The 27,527-nt window shown below is 42.3% G+C and overlaps 1 protein-coding gene across 1 annotated transcript in view; it reads left to right on the top strand.

Moving 5' to 3' along the window:
• The window catches only part of atoh8 (atonal bHLH transcription factor 8), a 109,134-nt gene that overhangs the window by 41,350 nt on the left and 40,257 nt on the right, over positions 1 to 27,527 (top strand). Inside the window, exon 2 of the mRNA XM_060927621.1 lies at positions 25,106 to 25,297. Within this exon, the coding sequence (XP_060783604.1) occupies positions 25,106 to 25,297 (192 nt within the window). The remainder of the gene's footprint in view (positions 1 to 25,105; positions 25,298 to 27,527) is intronic.

Genomic DNA, 27,527 nt, shown 5'->3' with positions numbered 1-27,527 from the left:
GTTCTAAATGGAATGAGTGACTCATTTTATCTCAGACCAGAAAATTAGACACTTCTGTCAAGTTCAAATCAACATGTCTGCATTTTGTTTCCATGGTTTCCACCTAATTTGCATATTTGATCAAGAAACCCTTGTTGTATGAAAAATCTATGCACATCATTAGATCTGGCATACCAAAAAAAAAACCTAGGTGAGAATTTTCATTGTTAAAGATTAATTTTCAAGTAATTTACAGAGAATTTGGTATCAAACTCAGCTTAACAGAGTCAAAGGAAGCTGTGTGGAGACTTTTATCTCATCTCTAGCTGCTTTATCCTGTTCTGCAGGGTCACAGGCAAGCTGGAGCCTATCCCAGCTGACTACGGGCGAAAGGTGGGGTACACCCTGGACAAGTTGCCAGGTCACCACAGGGCTGACACATAGACACAGACAACCATTCACACTCATGGTCATTTTAGAGTCACCAGTTAATTTAACCTGCATGTCTTTGGACTGTGGGGGAAACTGGAGCACCCAGAGGAAACCCATGCGGACAACATGCAAACTCCGCACAGAAAGGCCCTCGCCGGCCACGGGGCTCGAACCCGGACCTTCTTGCTGTGAGGCGTCAGTGCTAACCACTACACCACCGTGCCGCCCCGTGTGGAGACTTGCCTTATGTATTGTTTTATGTATTATATATTAATCAGTCGGAACAGTAGGAGGCTAGGATTTTGAATTGCTGTTATTTCCTGATTTCTGTATGGATTTTGAAAGTTCAAAAAGTATTTTAAACCAGTGAACTTCCCTCTATACCACTGCATTAAAATAGTTAACTTTCTATGACTCTTATGAATTGAAAGGTTGATGTGGCATAACTCTAACTCCTTTATCCCTGTAACCATTAGATTATTAAAGAAGATGGTAGGTGTAGAGTACACCAGAGTAAGTAAGTAAGTATGCCCTTTATTATCCCACAATGGGGAAATTCATGTGTCGCAGCAATACATCACACAATCAACATGTATCCAAGGATAGACAACATACGTACAAATACAGGACCAAAGTTAAAACTAAAGGATATATACAAGATAGATACAAAAGGGGGGATGTTATGAAAGTAAAAGTGTTATTACTAATCGACTAAATAAATAAATAAATACATAAATAAAAAGTTAAAAATACACAGACAGTGCAGTCATATAGCAGCATAAGAGGGGATAAGAGAGCACACCAGTGAGGACTGGTTCTATTAAGGGTTGTTTAGCACTGACAGGACAGGATGTGATGTTTGGCTGAATGTGTGTGTATTGGATGTATGTCTTACTTTCTTCCTATTTATTGTATTCTTATTTCTTTACTTTTTATTTATGCTATTTATTGTTTTGTTGATTGATGGAGACTAGGACTGACAAACTAAATTGCCCATTGATGGGACAAATAAAGTTTTCTGAATCTGATTCTGTTTAAGGTAGAGCCGCAAAACTTGGTATATAGACTTAAATCATTAAGTAATGTATTTAATTGCAATTCATACTAAAAGCAGTCATCTAGCTTACCCTTTTATTTCTTCATTCATCACTCCATCCTTCCACAGCAATCCACTGACTTTACTACTCCTTCCACTTTTAAGGTATAACTACCAAAAATTGTATGTACAGTCATGGCCAAAAGTTTTGAGACTTACAAATTATGGTTTTCACAAAGTTTGCTGTTTCAGTGTTTTTTAGATCTTTTTGTCAGATGTTTCTCTGATATACTGAAGTGCAATTATAAGCATTTCATAAGTTTCAAAGGCTTTTATTGACAAATACATCAAGTTGAGTTTCAGCATGGAGAGTTTCTGAGTTTCAGCATGGAGAGTGGGACACTGACATTTCAGCACCATGGAGGCAGCACAGCAAGGGAGAAGATGGTTACCGGTCCGCTACTATTACACTGCCGAGCTGGCCATCAGAGAAAACTGTGCCCGGAGTGTGTGCTGTTGGGAGAGACCATCTGCATTTCTGATGTGGGCTCCTGCCCAGTGTTGTACCTGGAATGAAAAGCCCCGGAGAGAGAGAGAAACCTATGGATTATCTTGTGGTTAGTATTTTTCTCTTTGGCCATCTACTGAGTGGGGCATGGCCAATGACAAGGGTGAAGTGTCTGCCTGTTAACAGTACTGGAGCTCTTCTATGGCCCATTTGATGGCGAGGGCTTCTTGTTCCACTGCTGTGGCTAATGTAGACCACTGGGTGGTGTTTCCTTCAAACTCCTGTGACAGCATAGCTCCTAGGCCAGGTCCTGATGCATCTGTGTGTAGCAGGAAGGGGTGGTTGGAAGTCAGGGTTCCTCAGGACTGGTGAGCTGGTGAGAGATTTTGAGAGTCTGGAATGCTTCCTCAGCTGGGAGGGTTCCGCGGACCTTATCAGGCTCTCTGTTCCTGGCAAGATCTAAGAGGGGACAAGCTATAGAGGCAAAGTTAGGCCCAAAGTAAGTAGTGGGTCAATCCCAGAAAGGCCCATACTTGCTTCTTGGTGGTAAGCTGGGGGTAATTGTGGACTGCTTCTGTTTTCTTCTCTTGGTGTTTCAGGATACCCTGGCCAATGTGGTACCCCATATGCTGTGCCTTGGTCAGCTCCAGATGGCATTTTTTGGGGGTTTGCCATCAGTCCTGTGTTGCAGATTCTGCTTAACACTTCCCTGAGTTGGAGGTGATCCTGCCAGTTGTTGGAGTGGATGACTACACCATCCAAGTAGGTGGTGGCATAGGGACAATGGGGTCTTAGGACGATGTCCATTAGCCTTTGGAATGTCACGGACGCTCCATGGAGCCCAAAGGGAAAGACCTGATATTGCCAGTGCCTGGAGGTGGTGCTAAAGACAATCTTGGGCTGCGCTTCCCTGGAGAGGGTTACCTGCTAATACCCCTTGGTAAGGTCAAGGGGGCATACGAACCAGGCCCTCCCTAGGTGCTCCATGAGGTCATCCACTCATGACAAGGGGTAGCTGTCAAACTCATTTAGCCTCCAGAAATCATTGCAGAACTGGAGGCTTCTGTTGGTTTGGGGATGATGATAGGGCTGGACCAGGTGCTGATCGATTCCTCGATGATGCCCTCCTGTAGCATCTGGGCTACTTCCGCCTTTATAGTTTTATGGCAGGCCTCTGGGACTTCATAGGGCCACTATCGGATGAGCTGTTCTGGTGGGGGTCTTGGTTTCATGCTGCTGGAGGTGGGTCTGCCCAGGTTCTACAGAGAACACATCCCTGAAATGATCCTCCAATCCATGCAGCTCTTGAAGGTAGGTAGGTGTTAGTTCTTCCCCCTTGTGGAGTTGCTGTGGATTGGCTGCACCTGGCGAGGGAATAGAGAAGGCCGAGAGTGCCAGCACCAGTTCAATCCAATGTTTCAGTAAGTTTATGTGGTAAAGTTTGGTGAGGGCTCTCTTACCTGGCTGCTGCAGGCAGTAGTTCACAGGACCCACTTGCTCTTGAATGACATGCGGGCCTTGCCAGTGAGCAAGGAACTTGCAGCTTGCATTTGGGAGGATCAAGAGCACATGATCACCAGGCTGAAACTCTCAGGGTTGGGCTGGCCAGTTGTAGACCCCTTGCTGCTCTCTCTGGGCCTCTCGCATGTGCTCCTATATGATGGGGACCAGCTGCTCAATTCACTCTTGCATTTCTTGGATGTAGTTGATGAGGGAGTGGAATGGAGATGGTTGCTCATCCCAGGCTTCCCTGACGGTGTCCAACAGATCTCTGGGTGATCAGCCAGACAGGAGCTTGAATGTGAACGCTATAGAGGCCTGAGGGGTCTCCAGCATGGCGAAGAGGATGTAAGGGAGGAGTAGGTTTCGGTTTCATCCATTTTGTCTACCACCCTTCTCAGCATGCGCTTGAGCATTTGGTTGAATTTGGATGTGCCCTTATGAAGAGGGATGGCCTCTGGCTATTGGGTAGCATAGTTGATGATCACGAAGATGTATTCATGGCCCCAGACAGACTTAGGCAGTGGCCCTATGGGATCCATGCCCACCTGCTTGAAGGGGACCCCGATTATGGGCAGAGGGATTAGCTGGCCTGCAAGGAGAAGCCTGCTGGCACTGAGAGCACCACTGGCAGAAGTTGTGGATCTCAGCCACCATTCCTGGCCAGTGAAACTGGTCCCGGATCATCTTCAGTATATTCTGGGGTCCCAGGTGGCTGCAGGTCAGGTGCATGATGGAGTTGATTGTGGACCCAGGGACGAGGAGGTGGTCACAGGGGCAAGCCACAGGCAACCCCTGGTTGGGGTGTAGGTTCTCCACATCAACATGTAGCACCTGGCTCCAGCAATACTTCAACCAATTGTTGGTCTTCTGCTCCCTTTTGAAGTTTCCCTTCCTTACCACCTGCTGAGATAAAGTAGAGAGAGAGTTCATGGGAAGGGAGGGCTCACCTTTGGCTTTGGCTTCTGCAGCTGCAGTCTCTCCTTCTGCCAGGAGTGCAGTCCCAGAGGTGGCTGTTACTGCTGTTGTTGGCATGGCTTCCTGGACCTCCTCTTCCTCCTCTGTTCTGGCATGCCCATGGAAGTGGGGAACCCTGGCCAGTGTCTGCCTACAAGGAGAGGCACAGGGAGATCGGGGATTAGACCAACCGTTACTAGCCACTCACCTCTTCGACCCCGTATCTGGACTTCTGCGGCGTGCACTTCTCTCACCTCCCTGTGCACAGAGATGACAGCCAGGCTTCCACAGGATTTGGAGGTCTAGGATAGGGTCAAGAGACAAGCTAGGGTGATGGCATTCCCTGTATCCAAGAACCCTGGTGCTGGGATGCTGTTTAGCTCAAGTGTGATGGTGGCACTGATGGCTGGGGGGCAGTGTGAAGGGCACACCCCACCAACCAGGACTTGAAGGGTCAGGTTGTAGCCCATTGTTCTGGCTCTGTGGGTATTGGCTCATCCTGAGGTGAAGATTGTGGCAGGGGGTCCTCCTGTGCCCTCCAAGGTGGCTTGAGGCTTGGGTTGAAGTGATGGTGGGGTTCACACTGGAATGAAGTCCTTTTCTCCCCACTCCCCATCTCTAGGGTGGCTAATGCACACTCCAGTGCAGTGCCCATGTCCCTGGGCATTTGAGCTGCCTTTATCCCCACAGCTCTCCTCTCTTCACCTGGGAGGTCCCGTAGGAAGTGGTCAAGGGTGACCTGATCTACAATTTCTGTAGGGGTCAGCTGGTCAGGCTGGAGCCACCTCTGTGTGATCCTCAGGAGGCCATCCATCTGGGTTTTGGGTTCTTGGCCTGGTTGGTAGCTCCAGTGAAACTTGGCGGTGGCTCGGGTGGGGTAGAGACCGCAGTGAGCCAGGATCTCTTCTTTGAGGGTGTTGTAGTCCTCAGCATTGACCAAGGGAAGTGTGTGGTTGGCCTGCTGTGCCTTGCCAGTGAGGACTGGGGTGAGGATACGGGATGTTCTCTGGGATGTCATCCTTCCTTCTCAGCAACCTTCTCGAAAGTCCCTATGATTGCCTCAATGTCATCATCCATGTTGAGCTTGGTGAGGAGGTGCTGAGCATCTCGGGTTGGGTCAGGGAAGAGGACCACTGCTGCAATTGGTGTGTGCTTCCACCACCTAGCAGCAGTTTTGTATCTTATTCAGGTTAATCAACACATAGGTGTGTGTATTCCACCGTTAAAGTTGCAATGGCGAGGAGAAAAGGGGCCAGTTCAGAAGAGGTTTATAATCATGTCCACAATGAAAGATCTTCTAGACAATCAGAAGGAGGTGTTTTACCAACTTGAGGGAGCTGCAGGAAAATAAGATCATTCATAGAAACTATTATCAAGACAACTAACAAGAGACTGGATAATCTTGTCCGGGAACTGCAAGAAGTAAAGGACAGCTCGATATAGGAGAGTGAAGATATGAAAACCTCTCATCAACAAGAGATGAGAATTAAGGAAATCAAAACACAAATCTCTCAACTCAGGGCAAACACAATCTCGAACCCCAGTAAAACAGACTATCTTAAAAACCAATCCCATTGTAATAGCATACTGATTGATGGTGTACCTGATACCAAAGAAGAGGCCTGGGATCAGTGTGAGCAGAAAGTGCAAGACATCAAGGACAAGTTGAAGATGGATCCATGGAAGATTGAAATAGAGAGTACCCACAGAAATGGCCGATACCAGCAGGGCATCCGCCCACATTTGATTGTGGCGAAACTACTAAGATTCAAGGATAAGGAAGCAATCCTCCAGAGAGTGAAGTACCTAAAAGGCAGCAACATCTACATCAACAAGGACTTTTCAGAGACTGTATGACAGAAGAGGAAGAAACTGATCCCAGAGATGAAGGCCACCAGAGAGTGAGGCAATGTCACATTCTTGCACTTTGACTGGCTCATAGTGCATAGGCCTAGAGCACCTCCCAGAAGAGAAGTTGCTTTCCAGTCATAACTTAGACTTAATTGTTATGCTTTATTTGACTTGGCTGCATTATAGTATCCATCCCCTGTTGAGTAATTTCTTCCGTGACATTTAATCAACCACCCGTTTGGGCACATGACCCAAATAATCTGACCAGCCTGATGTTTAACCCGTTCAATTTAAAAGTTGATAATTATGAATTACCTGTCTCATGTTTAGGTCCAGACATAAACCTCTGTAGTCGTCACTTTAATACATGTAATATCAAAGCATCTGAACAAACCCTCGTCAGGGCACTTGACCCTGGTGATTTGACCTCCCTTGTGTCTAATACATTTGATCTAAATGTAGATGATAATGAGACATATTATGTTTAGATCCTGATCCTAACTTCCTTAATAACTACAAAAATAATACTAAAAGCATTTAGATTAGATTAGATTAGATTAGATTAGATTAGATTAGATTAGATTAGATAAACTTTATTGATCCCTTTGGGAGGGTTCCCTCAGGGAAATTAAGATTCCAGCAGCATCATTACAGATCTCATCTCATTATCCCTAGCCGCTTTATCCTTCTACAGGGTCGCAGGCAAGCTGGAGCCTATCCCAGCTGACTACGGGCGAAAGGCGGGGTACACCCTGGACAAGTCGCCAGGTCATCACAGGGCTGACACATAGACACAGACAACCATTCACACTCACATTCACACCTACGGTCAATTTTTAGAGTCACCAGTTAACCTAACCTGCATGTCTTTGGACTGTGGGGGAAACCGGAGCACCCGGAGGAAACCCACGTGGACACGGGGAGAACATGCAAACTCCACACAGAGAGGCCCTCGCCGGCCCCGGGGCTCGAACCCAGGACCTTCTTGCTGTGAGGCGACAGCGCTAACCACTACACCACCGTGCCGCCCATCATTACAGATAAACAGAAAAAAGAAATAGAGAAAAAACTTCTAGATAAATTAAAATAAATAAATAAATAAATAAATTATTTACATATACAAATATAAAAAGAATAAGATATGAGGAAGGAGGGGGAGAGAGAGGAGGAAAAAAAAGGAAGGGGGCAGCAGGAGAGATATTGCACTTTATATTGCACATTATATTGCACATTGTCCGGTATTGCTTACTGTTAGGCAAGGCTACTGCTCCTTCACGTCCTCTGTCCTCCTGTTACCCCTCCTCCCCCCCCAGAGAGGAGTTGTACAGTCTGATGGCATGAGGGACAAAGGAGTTTTTGAGTCTGTTTGTCCTGCACTTGGGAAGGAGCATTCTGTCACTGAACAGGCTCCTCTGGTTGTTGATGACGTGCAGAGGGTGACTAGCATCGTCCATGATGTCCAGTAGTTTGTCCATAGACCTCTTCTCTGCCACTGTCACCAGAGAGTCCAGAGAGCCCGCCTGATCAGTTTGTCCAGCCTGGATGTGTCCTTCTTGGATGTACTGCCCCCCCAGCACACCATGGTGTAAAACAGGACACTGGCGACCACAGACTGATAGAACATCCACAGGAGTTTCCTGCAGATGTTAAAGGACCGCAGCCTCCTAAGGAAGTATAGCCTGCTCTGTCCCTTCCTGTATAAGTGATTGGTGTTGCAAGTCCAGTCCAGCTTACTGTCCAGCCACAGCCCGAGGAACTTGTAGGAATCCACAGCCTGCACCTTGACTCCCTCAATCAGAACTGGTCGTGACCTTGGTCTGGACCTCCCAAAGTCAATGACCAGCTCCTTGGTCTTCGAGGTGTTGAGCTGCAGATGGTTCCTGTTGCACCACACAGCAAAGTCCCTCACCAGGCTCCTATACTCCTCCTCTCTGTCGTCACCAATACACCCAACGATGGCTGTGTCATCGGCAAACTTCTGAATGTGACACAGCTCCAAGTTGTAGCAGAAGTCCACGGTGTACAGGGTGAAGAGAAGAGGGGCCAGCACCGTGCCCTGGGGTGCTCCGGTGCTGCTAATCACAGTGTCAGACGTGATGTCCTTCAGCCTGACGTACTGCAGCCTGTCAGTGAGGTAGCTGGAGATCCAGGTGACCAGGCAGGGGTCCACTCGCATCCTGTTCAGTTTGTCCTGAAGCAAAAGGGGCTGGATGGTGTTGAAGGCACTCGAGAAGTCCAAGAAGAGGATCCTCACTGTGCCATTTCTCTTATCCAGATGCGAGTGGGCTCGGTGTAGCAGGTAGAGGATGGCGTCTTCCACACCAACACCTGCCCGGTACGCAAACTGCAGCCAGTCCTGGGCATGTTGTGCCTGGGGTCTGAGGAGGCTGAGGAAGAGCTGCTCCAACGTCTTCATCAGATGTGAAGTGAGTGCCACCGGTCAAAAGTCGTTCAGCTCGCTGGGCCGATTCTTTTTGGGAACTGGAACGATACATGATGTCCTCCAGAGGATGGGCACTCTCTCCAGCTGCAGGCTGAGGTTGAAGATGCATTGGAGTAGTTCACCCAGTTCAGCAGCTCAGGTCTTCAGTAGTCGGGGACACACCTTGTCTGGGCCTGCTGCTTTCCTGGAGTGAAGCTTCCTTAGTTGACCTCTGACCTGGTCTGCAGTAATGCATGGCGGAGTCTGTGTTGAGGTGGGGGAGGAGGGGGCTGCTGTGATGACTGGGGGGAGGTGTGTTGAGGGAAGAAGGAGAGATGGCTGCAGTGAGGGGGAGGGTGGGGGGACGTGGGCTGGTTGAACTGGTTGAAGAAGTCATTCAACTCGTTCACCCTCTCCACTGTCCCCTCAACAACTCTGGTCTTTGTATTGTGGCCTGTAATGGTTTTCACACCTTCCCAGACCTCCCTCATGCTGTTCTCCTTCAGCTTCTGCTCCACCTTTCTCCTGTAGCTGTCCTTAGCTTCCCTCATGCAGCGTTTCACCTCCTGCTGTGCTGCTTTCATCGCCTCCCTATCCCTGCTCCTGAAGGCGGCCTTCTTCCTGTTGAGAACAGCTTTGACTTCCTGTGTTACCCATGGCTTGTTACTAGGGTAACACCGTACAGTCTTAGTGGGGAATACCGTGTCTGCACAGAAGTTGAGGTAATCTGTCAGACAGTGTGTCAGCCCCTCTATGTCCTCACAGTGTGGGCTAAGCAGCACATCCCAGTCTGTGATGTCATAGCAGTCTCTGAGGGCATCTTCCATTTCAGGGGACCATCTCCTGATGGAGCTAGTTGTTGCAGGCTGCCTTTGAACCAGGGAGGTGTACTTCGGCTGTAGAAGAACCAGGTTGTGGTCAGACTTCCCTAGTGGGGGGAGGGATGTGACTCTGTATGCATCCCTGATATTAGCATACAGCAAGTCAATTGTCCTGTTGCTCCTTGTTGGACAGACCACAGCCTGGTAAAAAGCAGCCAAAGTAGAGTCCAAAGTAGCGTGATTAAAGTCCCCAGAAATGATCATAAATGCCTCAGGGTGCTGTGTCTGCAGCCTTGCTGTGACAGAGTGAATCCTCTCACATGCAGCAGCTGTGTCTGCCCTCGGAGGGATGTAAACACAGATGGTGATCACATGACTGAACTCTCTCGGCAGATAATATGGCCGCAGGCTAACGGCTAGCAGCTCCAAGTCCGGGCAACATAAAACTGTCTTTACGGAGATATGTCCTGGGTTACACCAGTGGTTGTTAACATAAATGATGAGTCCCCCACCTTCGCTTTTCCCGCATGTGTTAGTGTCTTTGTCGGCTCTCACAGCAGTGAATCCCCGCAGGTCCATGTTAGCATCCGGTACAAGGTGTGTTAGCCATGTCTCTGTAAAGATAAACAAGCTGCTCTCCCGGTAAATCCGCTGTTTGTTCAGTGCGGATAGCTCGTCGACTTTATTTGGCAGTGAGTTCACATTCCCCATGATAACGGAGGGAATGGATGGTTTGTAGCGCCGCCGGTTGTCTGCTAGCCTAGCCTTTAGCTTAGCTCCAGCTTTGCAGCCCCTGGATTTCCTCCTCAACTCAGCCGGGATGGGGTGTCGTATTCCGGCTTGTCCCATTGTTTTCAGGGCCAGCAGCTCCTCTCTCGAATAAGTGAGAAAACTGGCTCCTGGTTGCGTGTTAAAGTTAAAAATATCCATGTGATATAAGTAAAACACACTATGTCTTCGTAAGAAGAGCAAAAACGTAAAAAAGGTGGGAAAAAAGAGGTTTAAAGAGCTAAAAACTACAGAGCTACTGGAGAGGCAGCCGTTTCACACAGCCCCTATACATAGGAATATATATATCTATACATATGTCTGCATATTACACTAGTGACTCCTTTAATAATTCATGTAACACTTGCAAAGGTAATTCACTATATTCCACCTAAATGTTCATAGTCTATCGTATCACTTTGATGAGCTCAATAATTATCCTTATTTTTTTATAACACAACTTCTCAGTTACTGCTTTAACTGAAACTTGGCTGACAGAATATACTATCCAAAGTTATAATATACCTGGCTTTAATAGCATCCATCATTGTCGAACAAATAAGGTTGGAGAAGGTGTATCTTTATTCGTAAGAAATTTAAGCTATACAGACTCACTCTTGTGTTATTTACACAATACGAATTGTTATTTACTTAACAATAAGTAAAACCACCTGTCTAATATTGTGTAGGTTCTACTTGTGTGTGCCACCAAAACCATAAAGGCATGGACTCCTGAAGGTGTGCTGTAGTATCTGGAGACATTAGCAGCAGATCCTATAAGTCCTGTAAATTGCAAGGTAGGGCCTCCATGGATCAAACTTGTTTGTCCAGCACATCCCACAGATGCTTGATTTGATTGAGATCTGGGGAATTTGTCATGTTCCTCAAACCATTCCTGAACACTTTTTGCAGTGTGGCAGGATGCATTATTCTGCTGAAACAGGACATTGTCATCAGGGTATACCTTTGTCATGAAGAGGTGTACGTGGTCTGCAACAATGTTTAGATAGGTGGTATGCATGCCAGGATCCAAGGTTTACCAGCAGATCATTGCCCAGTGTGTCACACTGCCCCTGACAGCTTGCCTTCTTCCCACTGTGCATCCTGCTGCCATCTCTTCCCCACATAAGCAATGCACATGCACTCAGCCATCCACATGATGTAAGAGAAAACATCAGACCAAGCCACTTTCTTCCATTGCATCATGGTCCAATTCTGATGCTCACATGTCTGTTGTAGGCACTTTCAGCAGTGGACAGAGGTTAGCATAGGCACTCTGACCAGTCTGCAACTACTGCAGCCCCATATGCAACAAGCTGCGATGCACTGTATGTTCCAACACCTTTCTATCATAGCCAGTTTTAACTTTTTGAGCAATTTGTGCTCCAGTAACTCTTCCAGGGATGAGAATGAAAAATATTAAAAAAAGTCTGAAAAAAGCCAGGGGTTTGGGGGCCGCAGGCACCCAGCAGGGCCCAGGGGGCGGGAGCTAATGATTTTTGGCTATTTTTTTTTACCCCCAAACCATTAATTTTATCAGCAAAAAGTTGCAATTTATTTGGAAATAAATTCCCCTTCTTGGTGGACTACCAGGTGAAAATGATTAATATGGTACAAGAGACTTGTTTTTAATCAATTCACTTTTGATGATTTAAAAAAATCAATGCACCTTTTAATATAAACAAGCTCTACAGTATTATATTTCTGCATTTTTGCTATTCATGTCTTTGAATACTCTAATCCTTTAAAATGAAGTGCAAACGAGAAAAAAAGTTCTATCATATAATTCTCTTAAGCTTTCTTCTGATGTTATCATGGTAGCAGGAGGTCTTGCATATTAAGCAGGCAACATTCAACATCACTTATCACTTCCCTTTCAACTGTTGTGTGTACTAACTAGGTTTTATCTGGACAGGATGTTGTGTAATGTAATACATATACCATATGGTCAATTTGAAGATCAAGATGGTGATTTTGAATTAAAGAACAAGCATGTACAGTTTGCATTACATATTGTAAATTTTTTTTTAAATCAAAAACTATAAGTTCATCTCGGCCTAAAAAATTTGGGTAGACGCTCCCGCACGGCACATGCCAGCAATCCCCCCCCCGTCCCCCTATGAAATGAGCAATAAGTAGGAGAGTTATACATGGTATCATACCTAAAATTTTATCAGAAATATAGATATGATACTATGATTCTCCCCAGCATGCTACATTAGATAAGCTAACCCCATTTATAAAAGATACACACTTACACTACCGTTCAAAAGTTTGGGGTCACCCAGACAATTTTGTGTTTTCCATGAAAAGTCACACTTTTATTTACCACCATAAGTTGTAAAATGAATAGAAAATATAGTCAAGACATTTTTCTGGCCATTTTGAGCATTTAATCGACCCCACAAATGTGATGCTCCAGAAACTCAATCTGCTCAAAGGAAGGTCAGTTTTATAGCTTCTCTAAAGAGCTAAACTGTTTTCAGCTGTGCTAACATGATTGTACAAGGGTTTTCTAATCATCCATTAGCCTTCTGAGGCAATGAGCAAACACATTGTACCATTAGAACACTGGAGTGATATAGTGCTTTTCCACTACCAACGCGGCTGAGTTGGGCTGAGCCATGCCGTGCTGAGTCGAGCTGAGTGGGGCTATTGGCGTTGCATTTCGACTACAACCGCGCTGAACCGTGCTGGCTGGAAGTGGGTGGACACATTGGGTGGAGTTAGCGAAAGTGGGTGGACGTCACGTGATGTCGTTAGGCGGCGCAAACAGTGACATCAGTGACCTTTTAAGCGGTAGTCTCACGACCCGGATAGTAAACAATAAACATGGAGGACATGGAGTCGTTAGTGTTGCTGGTCTTGGTGCTGTGGCTTGTTGTCACTGACAATACCAACAGATACTGGCAAGAGCGTATAGATGAGGCGAGGCACATAATTTGTCGTAATTCTTCTTCTTCCGGGTTTACGGTGTTTACAGATGGTGGTTCCCAGCGTGCTCGCGGGGCGTGTGTGGGCATGTGAGGACACTCCTCCTCACCAGTCAGTGCACAGAGGAGTGTCTCCTCACGCCCCTAGCCTCACTCAACACGGTTTGGCTCGCTTCAGCCTCGCTGCAAAACGGTGCGAGATTTGGGTGCTGAGTGAGGCTGAAGTGAGCTGAGTCGTGCTGCTCTGAGGTAGTCGAAACGCGAGCCGTGTTGGGCTAAAGTGAGCTGAAAAAGGGTAGTGGAAAAGGGCCATTAGTTGCTGGAAATGGGCCTCTATACACCTATGTAGATATTGCACCAAAAACCAGACATTTAGTAGAATTTAGCTAGACTAGTCATTTACCACATTAGCAATGTATAGAGTGTATTTCTGATTAGTTTAAAGCAGGGGTTTTCAAAGTGTGGGAGAGTCACCCCCCCCCGAGCAAATAAACAGCAGCGCCCCCCCCCCACAATTTTTGTTGTTGCTATACTTAATGTTCCATTCGTATTTAAAAAAAATGGTTGTTATATGCATTATTTTTTTCTTTTACACATTTTAAACATCTGTGCTTTTTGAAAAATCTTTTTTTACACATTTAAAACATGAGCTTTAAAACATCTGTTTTTACACATTTTAAAACATCTGTGCTTTTTAAAACCTCTTTTTTACACATTTTAAACATCTGTGCTTTTTAAAACATCTTTTTTTACACATTTTAAACATCTGTGCTTTTTAAAACCTCTTTTTTACACATTTTAAACATCTGTGCTTTTTAAAACATCTTTTTTACACATTTTAAACATCTGTGCTTTTTAAAACATCTTTTTTTACACATTTTAAACATCTGTGCTTTTTTAAAACCTCTTTTTTTACACATTTTAAACATCTGTGCTTTTTAAAACCTCTTTTTTTTACACATTTTAAACATCTGTGCTTTTTTAAAACCTCTTTACACATTTTAAACATCTGTGCTTTTTTAAAACCTCTTTACACATTTTAAACATCTGCTTTTTTAAAACCTCTTTACACATTTTAAACATCTGTGCTTTTTTAAAACTTCTTTATACATTTTAAACATCTGTGCTTTTTTAAAACCTCTTTTTTTAACACATTTTAAACATCTATGCTTTTTTTTTTTAAACATCTTGTTTTACACATTTTAAACATCTCATAGCATCGTTAGCGAGCACCTCTTGGCAGACAACACACTGTGGCAGTGGAGCATCTTCAGATCCAGTCCATTAAAATCCAAACTTTAAATAATCGTGGTCATACTTTCCTTCTTTTTTTGCTTGGCCCAGACTCTGTCTCCTCACTCACTGTAGCTTTAGGTACTAAAAATCGATCCATTTTGTCTCTGGCAAAGGCTAGCTGAAGTTCGCTAAATGTCCGCAATAGTAACTTATTCTGGTTTATTTTTCCTCACGTTGTGCCCCCCCTGAAGAACTCTGGCGCCCCCTAGGGGAGGCGCGCCCCACACTTTGAAAAGCCCTGGTTTAAAGTGATCATTGAAAAGAACAGTGCTTTTCTTTCAAAAATAAGGAAATTTCAAAGTGACCCTAAACTTTTGAACGGTAGTGTATATATGACATGTATTTGATATATATATATATATATATATATATATATATATATATATATATATATATATATATATACACAGTTAGGTCCATAAATATTTGGACAGAGACAACATTTTTCTAATTTTGGTTCTGTACATTACCACAATGAATTTTGAATAAAACAATTCAGATGCAGTTGAGGTTCAGACTTTTAGCTTTAATTCAGTGGGATGAACAAAATGATTGCATAAAAATGTGAGGAACTAAAGCATTTTTTAAACACAATCCCTTCATTTCAGGGGCTCAAAAGTAATTGGACAAATTAAATAATTGTAAATAAAATGTTCATTTCTAATACTTGGTTGAAAACCCTTTGTTGGCAATGACTGCCTGAAGTCTTGAACTCATGGACATCACCAGATGCTGTGGTTCCTCCTTTTTAATGCTCTGCCAGGCGTTTACTGCAGCGGTTTTCAGTTGCTGTTTGTTTGTGGGCCTTTCTGTCTGAAGTTTAGGCAAGGCTAGTTTATTTATATAGCGCATTTCATACACAGTGGCAGTTCAATGTGCTTTACACAAGTTTAGTCTTTAACAAGTGAAATGCATGCTCAATGGGGTTGAGATCAGGTGACTGACTTGGCCATTCAAGAATATTCCACTTCTTTGCTTTAATAAACTTCTGGGTTGCTTTGGCTTTATGTTTTGGGTCATTGTCCATCTGTATTATGAAACGCCGACCAATCAGTTTGGCTGCATTTGGCTGGATTTGAGCACACAGTATGTCTCTGAATACCTCAGAATTCATCCGGCTGCTTCTGTCCTGTGTCACATCATCAATAAACACTAGTGACCCAGTGCCACTGGCAGCCATGCATGCCCAAGCCATCACACTGCCTCCACCGTGTTTTACAGATGATGTGATATGCTTTGGATCATGAGCTGTACCACGCCTTCACCATACTTTTTTCTTTCCATCATTCTGGTAGAGGTTGATCTTGGTTTCATCTGTCCAAAGAATGTTCTTCCAGAACTGTGCTGACTTTTTTAGATGTTTTTTAGCAAAGTCCAATCTAGCCTTTTTATTCTTGAGGCTTATGAGTGGCTTGCACCATGCAGTGAACTCTCTGTATTTACTTTCATACAGTCTTCTCTTTATGGTAGATTTGGATATTGATACGCCTACCTCCTGGAGAGTGTTGTTCACTTGGTTGGCTGTTGTGAAGGGGTTTCTCTTCACCATGGAAATTATTCTGCGATCATCTACCACTGTTGTCTTCTGTGGGCGTCCAGGTCTTTTTGCATTGATGAGTTCACCAGTGCTTTCTTTCTTTCTCAGGATGTACCAAACTGTAGATTTTGCCACTCCTAATATTGTAGCAATTTCTCGGATGGGTTTTTTCTGTTTTCGCAGCTTAAGGATGGCTTGTTTCACCTGCATGGAGAGCTCCTTTGACTACATGTTTTATTCACTGCAAAATCTTCCAAATGCAAGCACCACACCTCAAATCAACTCCAGGCCTTTTATCTGCTTAATTGAGAATGACATAACAAAGGAATTGCCCACACCAGCCCATGTAATAGCCTTGGAGTCAATTGTCCAATTACTTTTGGTCCCTTTAAAAACAGGGTGGCACATGTTAAGGAGCTGAAACTCCTAAACCCTTCATCCGATTTTAATTTGGATACCCTCAAATGAAAGCTGAAAGTCTGGACTTTATGTCCATGTCCATTATATAACTATAACTTGAATATGTTTCAGTAAACAGGTAAAAAAAAAACAAAATTTGTGTCAGGGTCCAAATATATATGGGCCTAACTGTGTACATATATACACACACACACACACACACACACACACACACACACACCCCATGGCATTGATTCGTACGATATACATTATAAATAATATAATGAATCATTGAACAGGCAAAATAATTTTCGACCTACCTTTGTGGTTTTTGGTGTATATGTGAAGTTCGATAGTCCTTGCCCCTCTACTAGCGTAGTTTATCATGTCAGAACACAATGAGCAAAGTACTTTTCCCGGGACGTCTATTTTCCGTATGTGATCACCGAGCTTTGTTGTGACAGTCTGCTTGTCGATCTCGACATTCAGTGTTCTTTCTAACCAAGCCCATCAAAAACAGTTCTTTATTCCTGCACCTTTATCAGTCTCCCTCACTCGATCCTCTTCTTTCTTATCTAGGACTTTTGCCATTGATGATATGCTAAAATATCCCGCCTGAATACGTGTCTTTCTGATGTTACCAATGCGTATCATCAAACAGTGTGTACGGTCGGTGAACGGCAATTGCAAGCCATGTGTGGAGAGCATGCGCACTTGTGTTTATACACTGCACGCAATGGGATTTCCCGAAAATTCTACCGTAAATAAGTCGAACATTGTCGCAAAAGTGAATGTTAATTACGACACGTCGAAAGGCTCGAGTGTGTTAACCTGGAGCCCACCAAGAATCAAGACGTTATAAGGTGACCACAGATCGTTAACCATACCCCCCCGACAATTTCTCAGCGGATTTACATTGATCTCAAAAACGATCATTTTGGTCTGAAAAAGTCGGAAATCCGCCGATCGGCAGAAAATTCTCATCCCTGCTCTCCTGTGAGATTGGAACAGACAGGTTAGTTTCCGCTCCCCGTGTGCATCAGTGAGCTGTATGTGCCCATAAACCTATTGCCATGCCAGTTCACGGATTGTCCCTCCTTTGATTACTTTTGGTAGGTACTAACTGCTGTGTCCCAGAAACACCCCAAAAAACCTCCCGTTTTGGAGATACACTGACCAAGTAGTCTATCCATCACAATTTGGCCCTTATCAAAGTTGATCAGATCCTTATACTTGCCCATTTTTCCTGCTTTCAACACATCAATTCTGAGAAATGACTGTTCATTTGCTGCCTAACATACCCCACCCCTTAACGGGTGCCATTGTAACAAGATAATCAAATGTTATTCATTTCATCTGTCAGTGGTTTTAATGTTATGGCTGTTCAATGTATATTGGACTAGGCTCTTGAGTTCCAGTGAAGGGAAACTGTAATGCTACAGCAAGGAAATACATCCTGTACAATTATGTCTTTCCAACTTTTGTGGGTGTGATGGCCAGATGTCCACAAACTTTTGGCCATATAATTTTTTCCCATTTACAAAAAGCATTTCCAGCAATGTCAAGTTCACTAAAAGATCTTAATGAGTAGCACACTGTCCTGTGATAAAAAAAAATTACAGAGGAGATAAAGTTATTTAAATACATCAGTCTGGAAGGGTTAGAAAAGTCATTTGTACAGCTCTGGGACTCCAGCAAACCAGAGAGTGAGCCATTATGAATGCCCATTTATTAGTCCATGATCTGAAGCAAAAGAGAAGTTCACCGCTGAAAAGGTAAAAAGAAATAAAATTAAAAGTTTTGGAGTGATGTACAGTGCCTTGCAAAAGTATTCACCCCCCTTGCTGTTTGTCCTGTTTTGTTGCATTACAAGCTGGAATTAAAATGGATTTTTTGGGGGCTAGCACCATTTGATGTACACAACATGCCTCCCACTTTAAAGGTGCACTTTTTTGTGACACAAACAATAATTAAAATGAAAAAAAAAAACCCAGAAATCTGGAGTGTGCATAATTATTCAAGCCCCTCAAAATCAATACTTTATAGAGTCACCATTTGCTACAGTTACAGCTGCAAGTCTCTTGGGGTATGTCTCTATTAGCTTAGCACATCTAGCCACTGGGACTTTTGCTCATTCCTCAAGGTAAAACTGCTCCAACTCCTTTGTTAGTTAGATGGGTTGCATTGTTAGAAGTTAGATGAGTTAGAAGTTAGATGGGTTGCATTGGTGTACAGCAATCTTCAATTTATGCCACAAATTCTCAATTGGATTGAAGTCTGGGCTTTGATTAGGCCATTCCAAGACATTTAAATGTTTCCCTTTAAACCACTCCAGTGTAGCTTTAGCAGTATGTTTAGGATCATTGTCCTGCTAGACCGTGAACTTTTGTCCTAGTCTCAAACCTCTGGCTGACTCAAACAGGTTTTCCTTCAGAATTGCCCTGTATTTAGTGCCATCTATCTTTCCTTTCATCCTGACCAGCTTTCCTGTCCCTGCAAATGAAAAATATCCCTATAGCATGATGATGCCACCACCATGCTTCATTTTAGGGATGGTGTTCTCAGGGTGTTGGGTTTGCGTCACACATGACATTTTCCATGATGGCCAAAAAGTTTCATTTTTGTCTTGACTTTTTTTCTGGCCACTCTTCCATAAATCCCCACTCTTTGGAGTGTATGGCTTAAAGTGGTCCTATGGACAGATACTCCCATCTCCACTGTGGATCTTTGCAACTCCCTCAGCGTTATCGTTGGTGTCTTTGTTGCATCTCTGATTAATGCCCTCCTTGCCCGGTCTGTGAGTTTTGGTGGGTGGCCTTCTCGTCAGGTTTATAGTGGTGCCATATTCTTTCCATTTTGCTATAATCGATTTAATGGTGCTCCCTGGGATATTCAATGTTTGGGATATTTTTTATGACCCAACCTTGATCTATACTTATCCACAACTTTGTCTCTGACCTGTTTGCAGTGCTCCTTGGTTTTCATGTTGCTTGCTTTGTAGTGTAGCAGAATCAGGGTCCTTCCAGAACAGGTTGATTTATATAGACATCATGTGACAGATCATGTGACACTTTGACTGCACACAAGTGGATCTTAATCAACTAATTATGTGACTTATGAAGTGAATTGGTTGGACCAGCTCTTATTTAAGGGTTTCATACGAAAGGGGGTAAATACTTATGCACACTCCAGATTTCTGTTTTTTCATCTTAATTGTTGTTTGTGTCACAATAAAAAAAAAAAATGTGCACCTTTAAAGTGGTAGGCATGTTGTGTACATTAAATAGTGCTAACCCCCCCCAAAATCCATTTTAATTCCAGCTGGTAATGCAACAAAACAGGACAAACACCAAGGGGGATGAATACTTTTGCAAGGCACTGTAGTCAAAGCCCTGACTTGAACCCCACTGAGATGCAGGGTTGAAGACAGGCGCTTAAATGGGTAGTTCATGCTCAGAAGACCTCCAATATAGCTTAATTAAAGCAATTTTACAACCCCGATTCCAAAAAAGTTGGGACAAAGTACAAATTGTAAATAAAAATGGAATGCAATGATGTGGAAGTTTCAAAATTCCATATTTAATTCAGAATAGAACATAGATGACATATCAAATGTTTAAACTGAGAAAATGTATCATTTAAAGAGAAAAATTACACTACCGTTCAAAAGTTTGGGGTCACTTTGAAATTTCCTTATTTTTGAAAGAAAAGCACTGTTCTTTTCAATGAAGATCACTTTAAACTAATCAGGAATAGACTCTATACATTGCGAATGTGGTAAATGACTATTCTAGCTGCAAATGTCTGGTTTTTGGTGCAATATCTACATAGGTTTATAGAGGCCCATTTCCAGCAACTATCACTCCAGTGTTCTAATGGTACAATGTGTTTGCTCATTGCCTCAGAAGGCTAATGGATGATTAGAAAACCCTTGTACAATCATGTTAGCACAGCTGAAAACAGTTTAGCTCTTTAGAGAAGCTATAAAACTGACCTTCCTTTGAGCAGATTGAGTTTCTGGAGCATCACATTTGTGGGGTCGATTAAATGCTCAAAATGGCCAGAAAAATGTCTTGACTATATTTTCTATTCATTTTACAACTTATGGTGGTAAATAAAAGTGTGACTTTTCATGGAAAACACAAAATTGTCTGGGTGACCCCAAACTTTTGAACGGTAATGTAGGTGATTTTAAATTTCATGACAACAACACATCTCAAAAAAGTTGGGACAAGGCCATGTTTACCACTGTGAGGCATCCCCTTTTCTCTTTACAACAGTCTGTAAACGTCTGGGGACTGAGGAGACAAGTTGCTCAAGTTTAGGGATAGGAATGTTAACCCATTCTTGTCTAATGTAGAATTCGAGTTGCTCAACTGTCTTAGGTCTTTTTTGTCGTATCTTCCGTTTTATAATGCGCCAAATGTTTTCTATGGGTGAAAGATCTGGACTGCAGGCTGGCCAGTTCAGTACCCGGACCCTTCTTCTACGCAGCCATGATGCTATAATTGATGCAGTATGTGGTTTGGCATTGTCATGTTGGAAAATGCAAGGTCTTCCCTGAAAGAGATGTTGTCTGGATGGGAGCATATGTTGCTCTAGAACCTGGATATTCCTTTCAGCATTGATGGTGTTTTTCCAGATGTGTAAGCTGCCCATGCCACATGCACTAATGCAACCCCATACCATCAGAGATGCAGGCTTGTGAACTGAGCGCGCATAACAACTTGGGTCGTCCTTCTCCTCTTTAGTCCGAATGACACAGCGTCCCTGATTTCCATAAAGAACTTCACATTTTGATTCGTCTGACCACAGAACAGTTTTCCACTTTGCCACAGTCCATTTTAAATGAGCTTTGGCCCAGAGAAGACGTCTGCGCTTCTGGATCATGTTTAGATACGGCTTCTTCTTTGAACTATCGAGTTTTAGCTGGCAACGGCGGATGGCACGGTGAATTGTGTTCACAGATAATGTTCTCTGGAAATATTCCTGAGCCCATTTTGTGATTTCCAATACAGAAGCATGCCTGTATGTGATGCAGTGCCGTCTAAGGGCCCGAAGATCATGGGCACCCAGTATGGTTTTCCGGCCTTGACCCTTACGCACAGAGATTCTTCCAGATTCTCTGAATCTTTGGATGATATTATGCACTGTAGATGATGATATGTTCAAACTCTTTGCAATTTTACACTGTCAAACTCCTTTCTGATATTGCTCCACTATTTGTCGGTGCAGAATTAGGGGGATTGGTGATCCTCTTCCCATCTTTACTTCTGAGAGCCGCTGCCACTCCAAGATGCTCTTTTTATACCCAGTCATGTTAATGACCTATTGCCAATTGACCTAATGAGTTGCAATTTGGTCCTCCAGCTGTTCCTTTTTTGTACCTTTAACTTTTCCAGCCTCTTATTGCCCCTGTCCCAACTTTTTTGAGATGTGTTGCTGTCATGAAATTTCAAATGAGCCAATATTTGGCATGAAATTTCAAAATGTCTCACTTTCGACATTTGATATGTTGTCTATGTTCTATTGTGAATACAATATCAGTTTTTGAGATTTGTAAATTACTGCATTCCATTTTTATTTACAATTTGTACTTTGTCCCAACTTTTTTGGAATCGGGGTTGTACAAGAAAGAGTGGGCCAAAATTCCTACACAGTGATGTGAAAGGCAGAGCTCTAATTATTGAAAATGTTTGGATGTGTGACAGCAGCAGATACAGATAAAGCTGCAGGTACAGTGAGATTCACTGAAAGTTGCTAATAAAACTCACATGTAATGCAGAAGCAGTGTCACAATCCAGACAAATGTCAAGTAATCAACAAACGTAAACTAGGGCAGGCAAGAACAAAACCAGAGAGACAAGCCCTCAACAAGGCTTGGAATAGACTGGTACCGTATGTAAACACAGAACATACAGTGGTGCTTGAAAGTTTGTGAACCCTTTAGAATTTTCTATATTTCTGCATAAATATGATCTAAAACATCATCAGATTTTCACACAAGTCCTAAAAGGAGATAAAGAGAACCCAGTTAAACAAATGAGACAAAAATATTATACTTGGTCATTTATTTATTGAGGAAAATGATCCAATATTACATATCTGTGAGTGGCAAAAGTATGTGAACCTTTGCTTTCAGTATCTGGTGTGACCCCCTTGTGCAGCAATAACTGCAACTAAACGTTTGCGATAACTGTTGATCAGTCCTGCACACCGGCTTGGAGGAATTTTAGCCCATTCCTCCGTACAGAACAGCTTCAACTCTGGGATGTTGGTGGGTTTCCTCACATGAACTGCTCGCTTCAGGTCCTTCCACAACATTTCCATTGGATTAAGGTCAGGACTTTGACTTGGCCATTCCAAAACATTAACTTTATTCTTCTTTAACCATTCTTTGGTAGAACAACTTGTGTGCTTAGGGCCGTTGTCTTGCTGCATGACCCACCTTCTCTTGAGATTCAGTTCATGGACAGATGTCCTGATATTTTCCTTTAGAATTCACTGGTATAATTCAGAATTCATTGTTCCATCAATGATGGCAAGCTGTCCTGGCCCAGATGCAGCAAAACAGGCCCAAACCATGACACTACCACCACCATGTTTCACAGATGGGATAAGGTTCTTATGCTGGAATGCAGTGTTTTCCTTTCTCCAAACATAACACTTCTCATTTAAACCAAAAAGTTCTATTTTGGTCTCATCCGTCCACAAAACATTTTTTCCAATAGCCTTCTGGCTTGTCCATGTGATCTTTAGCAAACTGCAGACGAGCAGCAATGTTCTTTTTGGAGACCAGTGGCTTTCTCCTTGCAACCCTGCCATGCACACCATTGTTGTTCAGTGTTCTCCTGATGGTGGACTCATGAACATTAACATTAGCCAATGTGAAAGAGACCTTAAGTTGCTTAGAAGTTACCCCGGGGTCCTTTGTGACCTTGCCGACTATTACATGCCTTGCTCTTGGAGTGATCTTTGTTGGTCGACCACTCCTGGGGAGGGTAACAATGGTCCTGAATTTCCTCCATTTGTACACAATCTGTCTGACTGTGGATTGGTGGAGTCCAGACTCTTTAGAGATGGTTTTGTAACCTTTTCCAGCCTGATGAGCATCAACAACGCTTTTTCTGAGGTCCTCAGAAATCTCCTTTGTTCGTGCCATGATACACTTCCACAAACATGTGTTGTGAAGATCAGACTTTGATAGATCCCTGTTCTTTAAATAAAACAGGGTGCCTACTCACACCTGATTGTCATCCCATTGATTGAAAACACCTGACTCTAATTTCACCTTCAAATTAACTGCTAATCCTAGAGGTTCACATACTTTTGCCACTCACAGATATGTAATATTGGATCATTTTCCTCAATAAATAAATGACCAAGTATAATATTTTTGTCTCATTTGTTTAACTGGGTTCTCTTTATCTACTTTTAGGACTTGTGTGAAAATCTGATGTTGTTTTAGGTCATATTTATGCAGAAATATATAAAATTCTAAAGGGTTCACAAACTTTCAAGCACCACTGTATACTTTACAATGAGTCAAATGAAAGTCTTTTATTTACTGCGACTGTGTGATTGAGTTCAAGTGCTTGTAATCAGTAAGCATGTAAGTTTGTATATGTGTAATGGGAATTTAAGTCCTTGGCAGCCATGTTTGTAGGGCAACTTTGTTCTTTGGGAACTGTAGTTTGACGCTGATTACAGCATTGACCTGATGGGTTCCAGTTACTATTTATTTATTTTATTTACATTTAATATATTAGAATATACAAATTATAAATATTACAATGAAATCTGTTTATCTTTATACTAGTGTTTATTTACAGTCTACAGGCTGTGTAGTATTCACAACTACAGCTTATATAGAAGTACCACCTGTCCAGCAGTTTAACACCAATATAATTTATTTTATAGAAAAAGAGCAAACAGCATTTGTAGTCATATCATAAATACACAGTAACTTCGTCATACCTGTATTTTATTTAATTTGGATTGATCTTACTCTGTTTTAATATTATCCTGAGCTAACAAAGTATAGCAAGCAAATACCCTGCTTATTTCTACATTTGTAGCTTAATCTACTTATGGAAAAACAGCTACACTTTACAATATACAGTAGCTCATACATTTGCAAACATTTACATGTTTATGATGGGAAATTTGTATTCACTTTGATCACTCTCTCTGGTTTCTCTAGTCTTATCTGAGGTAAACATAGCATTTAAACAGAAGCCTCATCATCATGCTTCACACCAGTTGATTACCTGTCCTTCCATCAGTTTAGTGGGTTTTGTAGGCTTTTTTTTCTTTTTCATTAGGTCATTCAAACATCTGAAAACATTGTCCACTGTTTTAGAGTGTATGAACTCTCCTCTGTGTTTTGACAATGGATGTAATGGTGCAGATGCAATGTGGACATTTTCATAGCCAATATCTGATTATAAACTCAAGTTCCCAGGATAAAGCAATTATTGAGGATGAATATATTTTAGCATGTAATCATGTAGAAAGATAGTAAGATTTCATTTTGAAAATTTAGAATTGCTTGGCCAATACTACACGTCTTGAAGTGGAATGTATGAGGATTCACTGATATCAAAATATGGTGTTAATATATTAAAACTATGCCATGTTACTTCTGTTTAACTCTGTTTCTATAGGTGCCCTGCTACTCCTATGGACAGAAACTCTCCAAGCTGGCTATATTAAGAATTGCTTGCAACTATATCCTGTCACTGGCTCAACTTGTAGATCTGGACTATACACCAGACCACAGCAACATGAGCTTCAGAGAATGTGTTGAGCAGTGCACCAGAACCCTGCAGGCTGAGGGTCGCTCCAAGAAGAGAAAGGTAAACAGAATTGGAGGAGTTTTTCATTCTTTCAAATACGAACTAGATGTTTCTTTCATAAAATAGCTTTATGATGAAAATAAGCCACTAAAGCATACAGTTAAATCATTATTTTCAGATCAAAGCCGCAAATAAATGTTCTGCCCCACAAGTGCATGCTCACATGCATTATACTAGTGCATCTCAAACAATTAGAATATCATGAAAAAGTTCGGTTTTTTTTTTATAATTTATAAAGGGAAACTTTCATATTTTGTATATTTATTACACTTAAAGTGAAAAATTTCAAGACCTTTTTGTTTTAATTTTGATGATTATGGCTAAAAGCTAATAAAAATCAGAAATTCAATATCTCAAATTATTATTTTTTTGTAACTCACTTTTTATTGCTTTTCAACAACACAACATAAGAATCAACATACACGAACCTGAACAACGACAAGAACAGAATAACATAATTGGAACCCCCCTCCCCCCAAAGGAGGAAAAAAAGAGAAAAAAAAGAAACAAAAACAAAGGAAAATAGTACTCATACAGAGACACTTGCACAAATTAAACTAATATGGACACAAAAATAAATAGAAATAATTACACATGTCTACATGCACAAGATTCACATTACATTCACATTACCAACATCTCTCCCACCTCCTTTACTCTCACAGACTCCACCCCACCATATATCAGATTTATGTCACAATCCGGACATGGCTTATTGTTTACATGAAAATCCATCAGTCTAGCTACTCCAATCAATTACCTAGTATGAAATTCATGTATGGCCCCCATATTTTCATAAATACCTCCTCCCTATTGTTCAGCCTAAAAATTAATTGTTCATAGCTGGCTATTTTGGTCATTTCTCCCATCCATTCATTAAATGGGATAACACTTTTTGACTTCCAGTGTCTGAGAACAATCCTACATCCCGTAATAAGGGCCACCCTACACCACTGAGTTTGCTGGAATAATAACTCTATTCCCTCTGTTATTATGCCTAGAATACATAAAGCGGGGCTCTGAGATAAATCTGTCCTGAGTACTTTGTTAATGAATAATATTATTCTTTTCCATAGGTTTTGTGTCATTTCACATTCATACAGCATGTGTAAAAGTGTTCCTCTACTCCTCTCACATCTTCAGCATATCTCAGATTCACAGAGCTTTAAACTTACCATCTTACAAGGAGTCCAATACATCCTATGTATGATTTTATACATAATTAAGCGGGTCTGCACCTCTCTAGATGTCTTATACCAGGATCTGATTATTTCCTTCCATTTCTCCAGAATGATCTCACCCTGTAAATCTGCCTCCCATGCTCTCTTGAGATCCTCTAGTTTAGGTGGGTGAGATTGCCTCATAAGACTATAATATCTAGATGCCCCACCTCTCGTCCCCTGATCTCCCTGTACTAGTCTTTGTAGCTCTGTTTGAGGCAATAGGGGGAGTTTCCTTTGAGCAGACATTATACAGCTTCTTAATTGCAAATATTTCCAAACGTCTCGTCTAGGGATTCTATATTTAGTTACCATTTGTTCAAAACCCATAAAATTATCACCCTCGCAAACATCTCCAATAAAAGTAATCCCTGCTTCAGCCCATGATTTCCAGTAAAGAGGTTTTTTTTACCCACTTGTTATGTCATAAAGACGACCTTCTAGTAAAAAAATGGGTTAAGTCCAATAAGACGATGTGATGCTTGCCAGGTTTCTCTTGCAAACAACAATAATGGATTCCGAGTTGGAATTTCTTCCCCGTTTTGTGAAATAAAAGCCAATAATGGGATTGGTTCAGTGAGTTCTTTTTCAATCGGGACCCAACCCGGAACTTGGTCCTCTGCAATATTTATTTTGGCCAACTGATTAAGAGGGAAGGCATAGTGGTACCAGTCCACTCTTGGCAGGTTGAGGCCTCCATTCTCCTTTGCAGCATACATTTTAATTCTATTTCAACGGGGTCTTTTACCTCCCCACAAAAAGGTAGCTACCGCTGCATTAAATCTTTTAAGTAGTAGGGGAGGGAAGCTCATGGGTAATAAATATATGATATAATTCAGTTGTGGAACAACCATCATTTTAATATTTATTTTTCCCAGCAAAGATAACCCTATTTTATCCCAGTTTTGTAGAGTGCTCTCAATTTTCAGAAGTAGGGGGAGAATGTTCTCAGTCATTATGTCTTTAAAACCTGGTGTAAGCTTTATCCCTAGATACACTAAACCCGAAGG

Source organism: Neoarius graeffei, chromosome 8 (assembly GCF_027579695.1).
Source record: "Neoarius graeffei isolate fNeoGra1 chromosome 8, fNeoGra1.pri, whole genome shotgun sequence".
NCBI lineage: Eukaryota > Metazoa > Chordata > Actinopteri > Siluriformes > Ariidae > Neoarius > Neoarius graeffei.
Note: the sequence above shows the minus strand (reverse complement) of the source record. Positions and strands in the feature narration are given on the sequence as shown.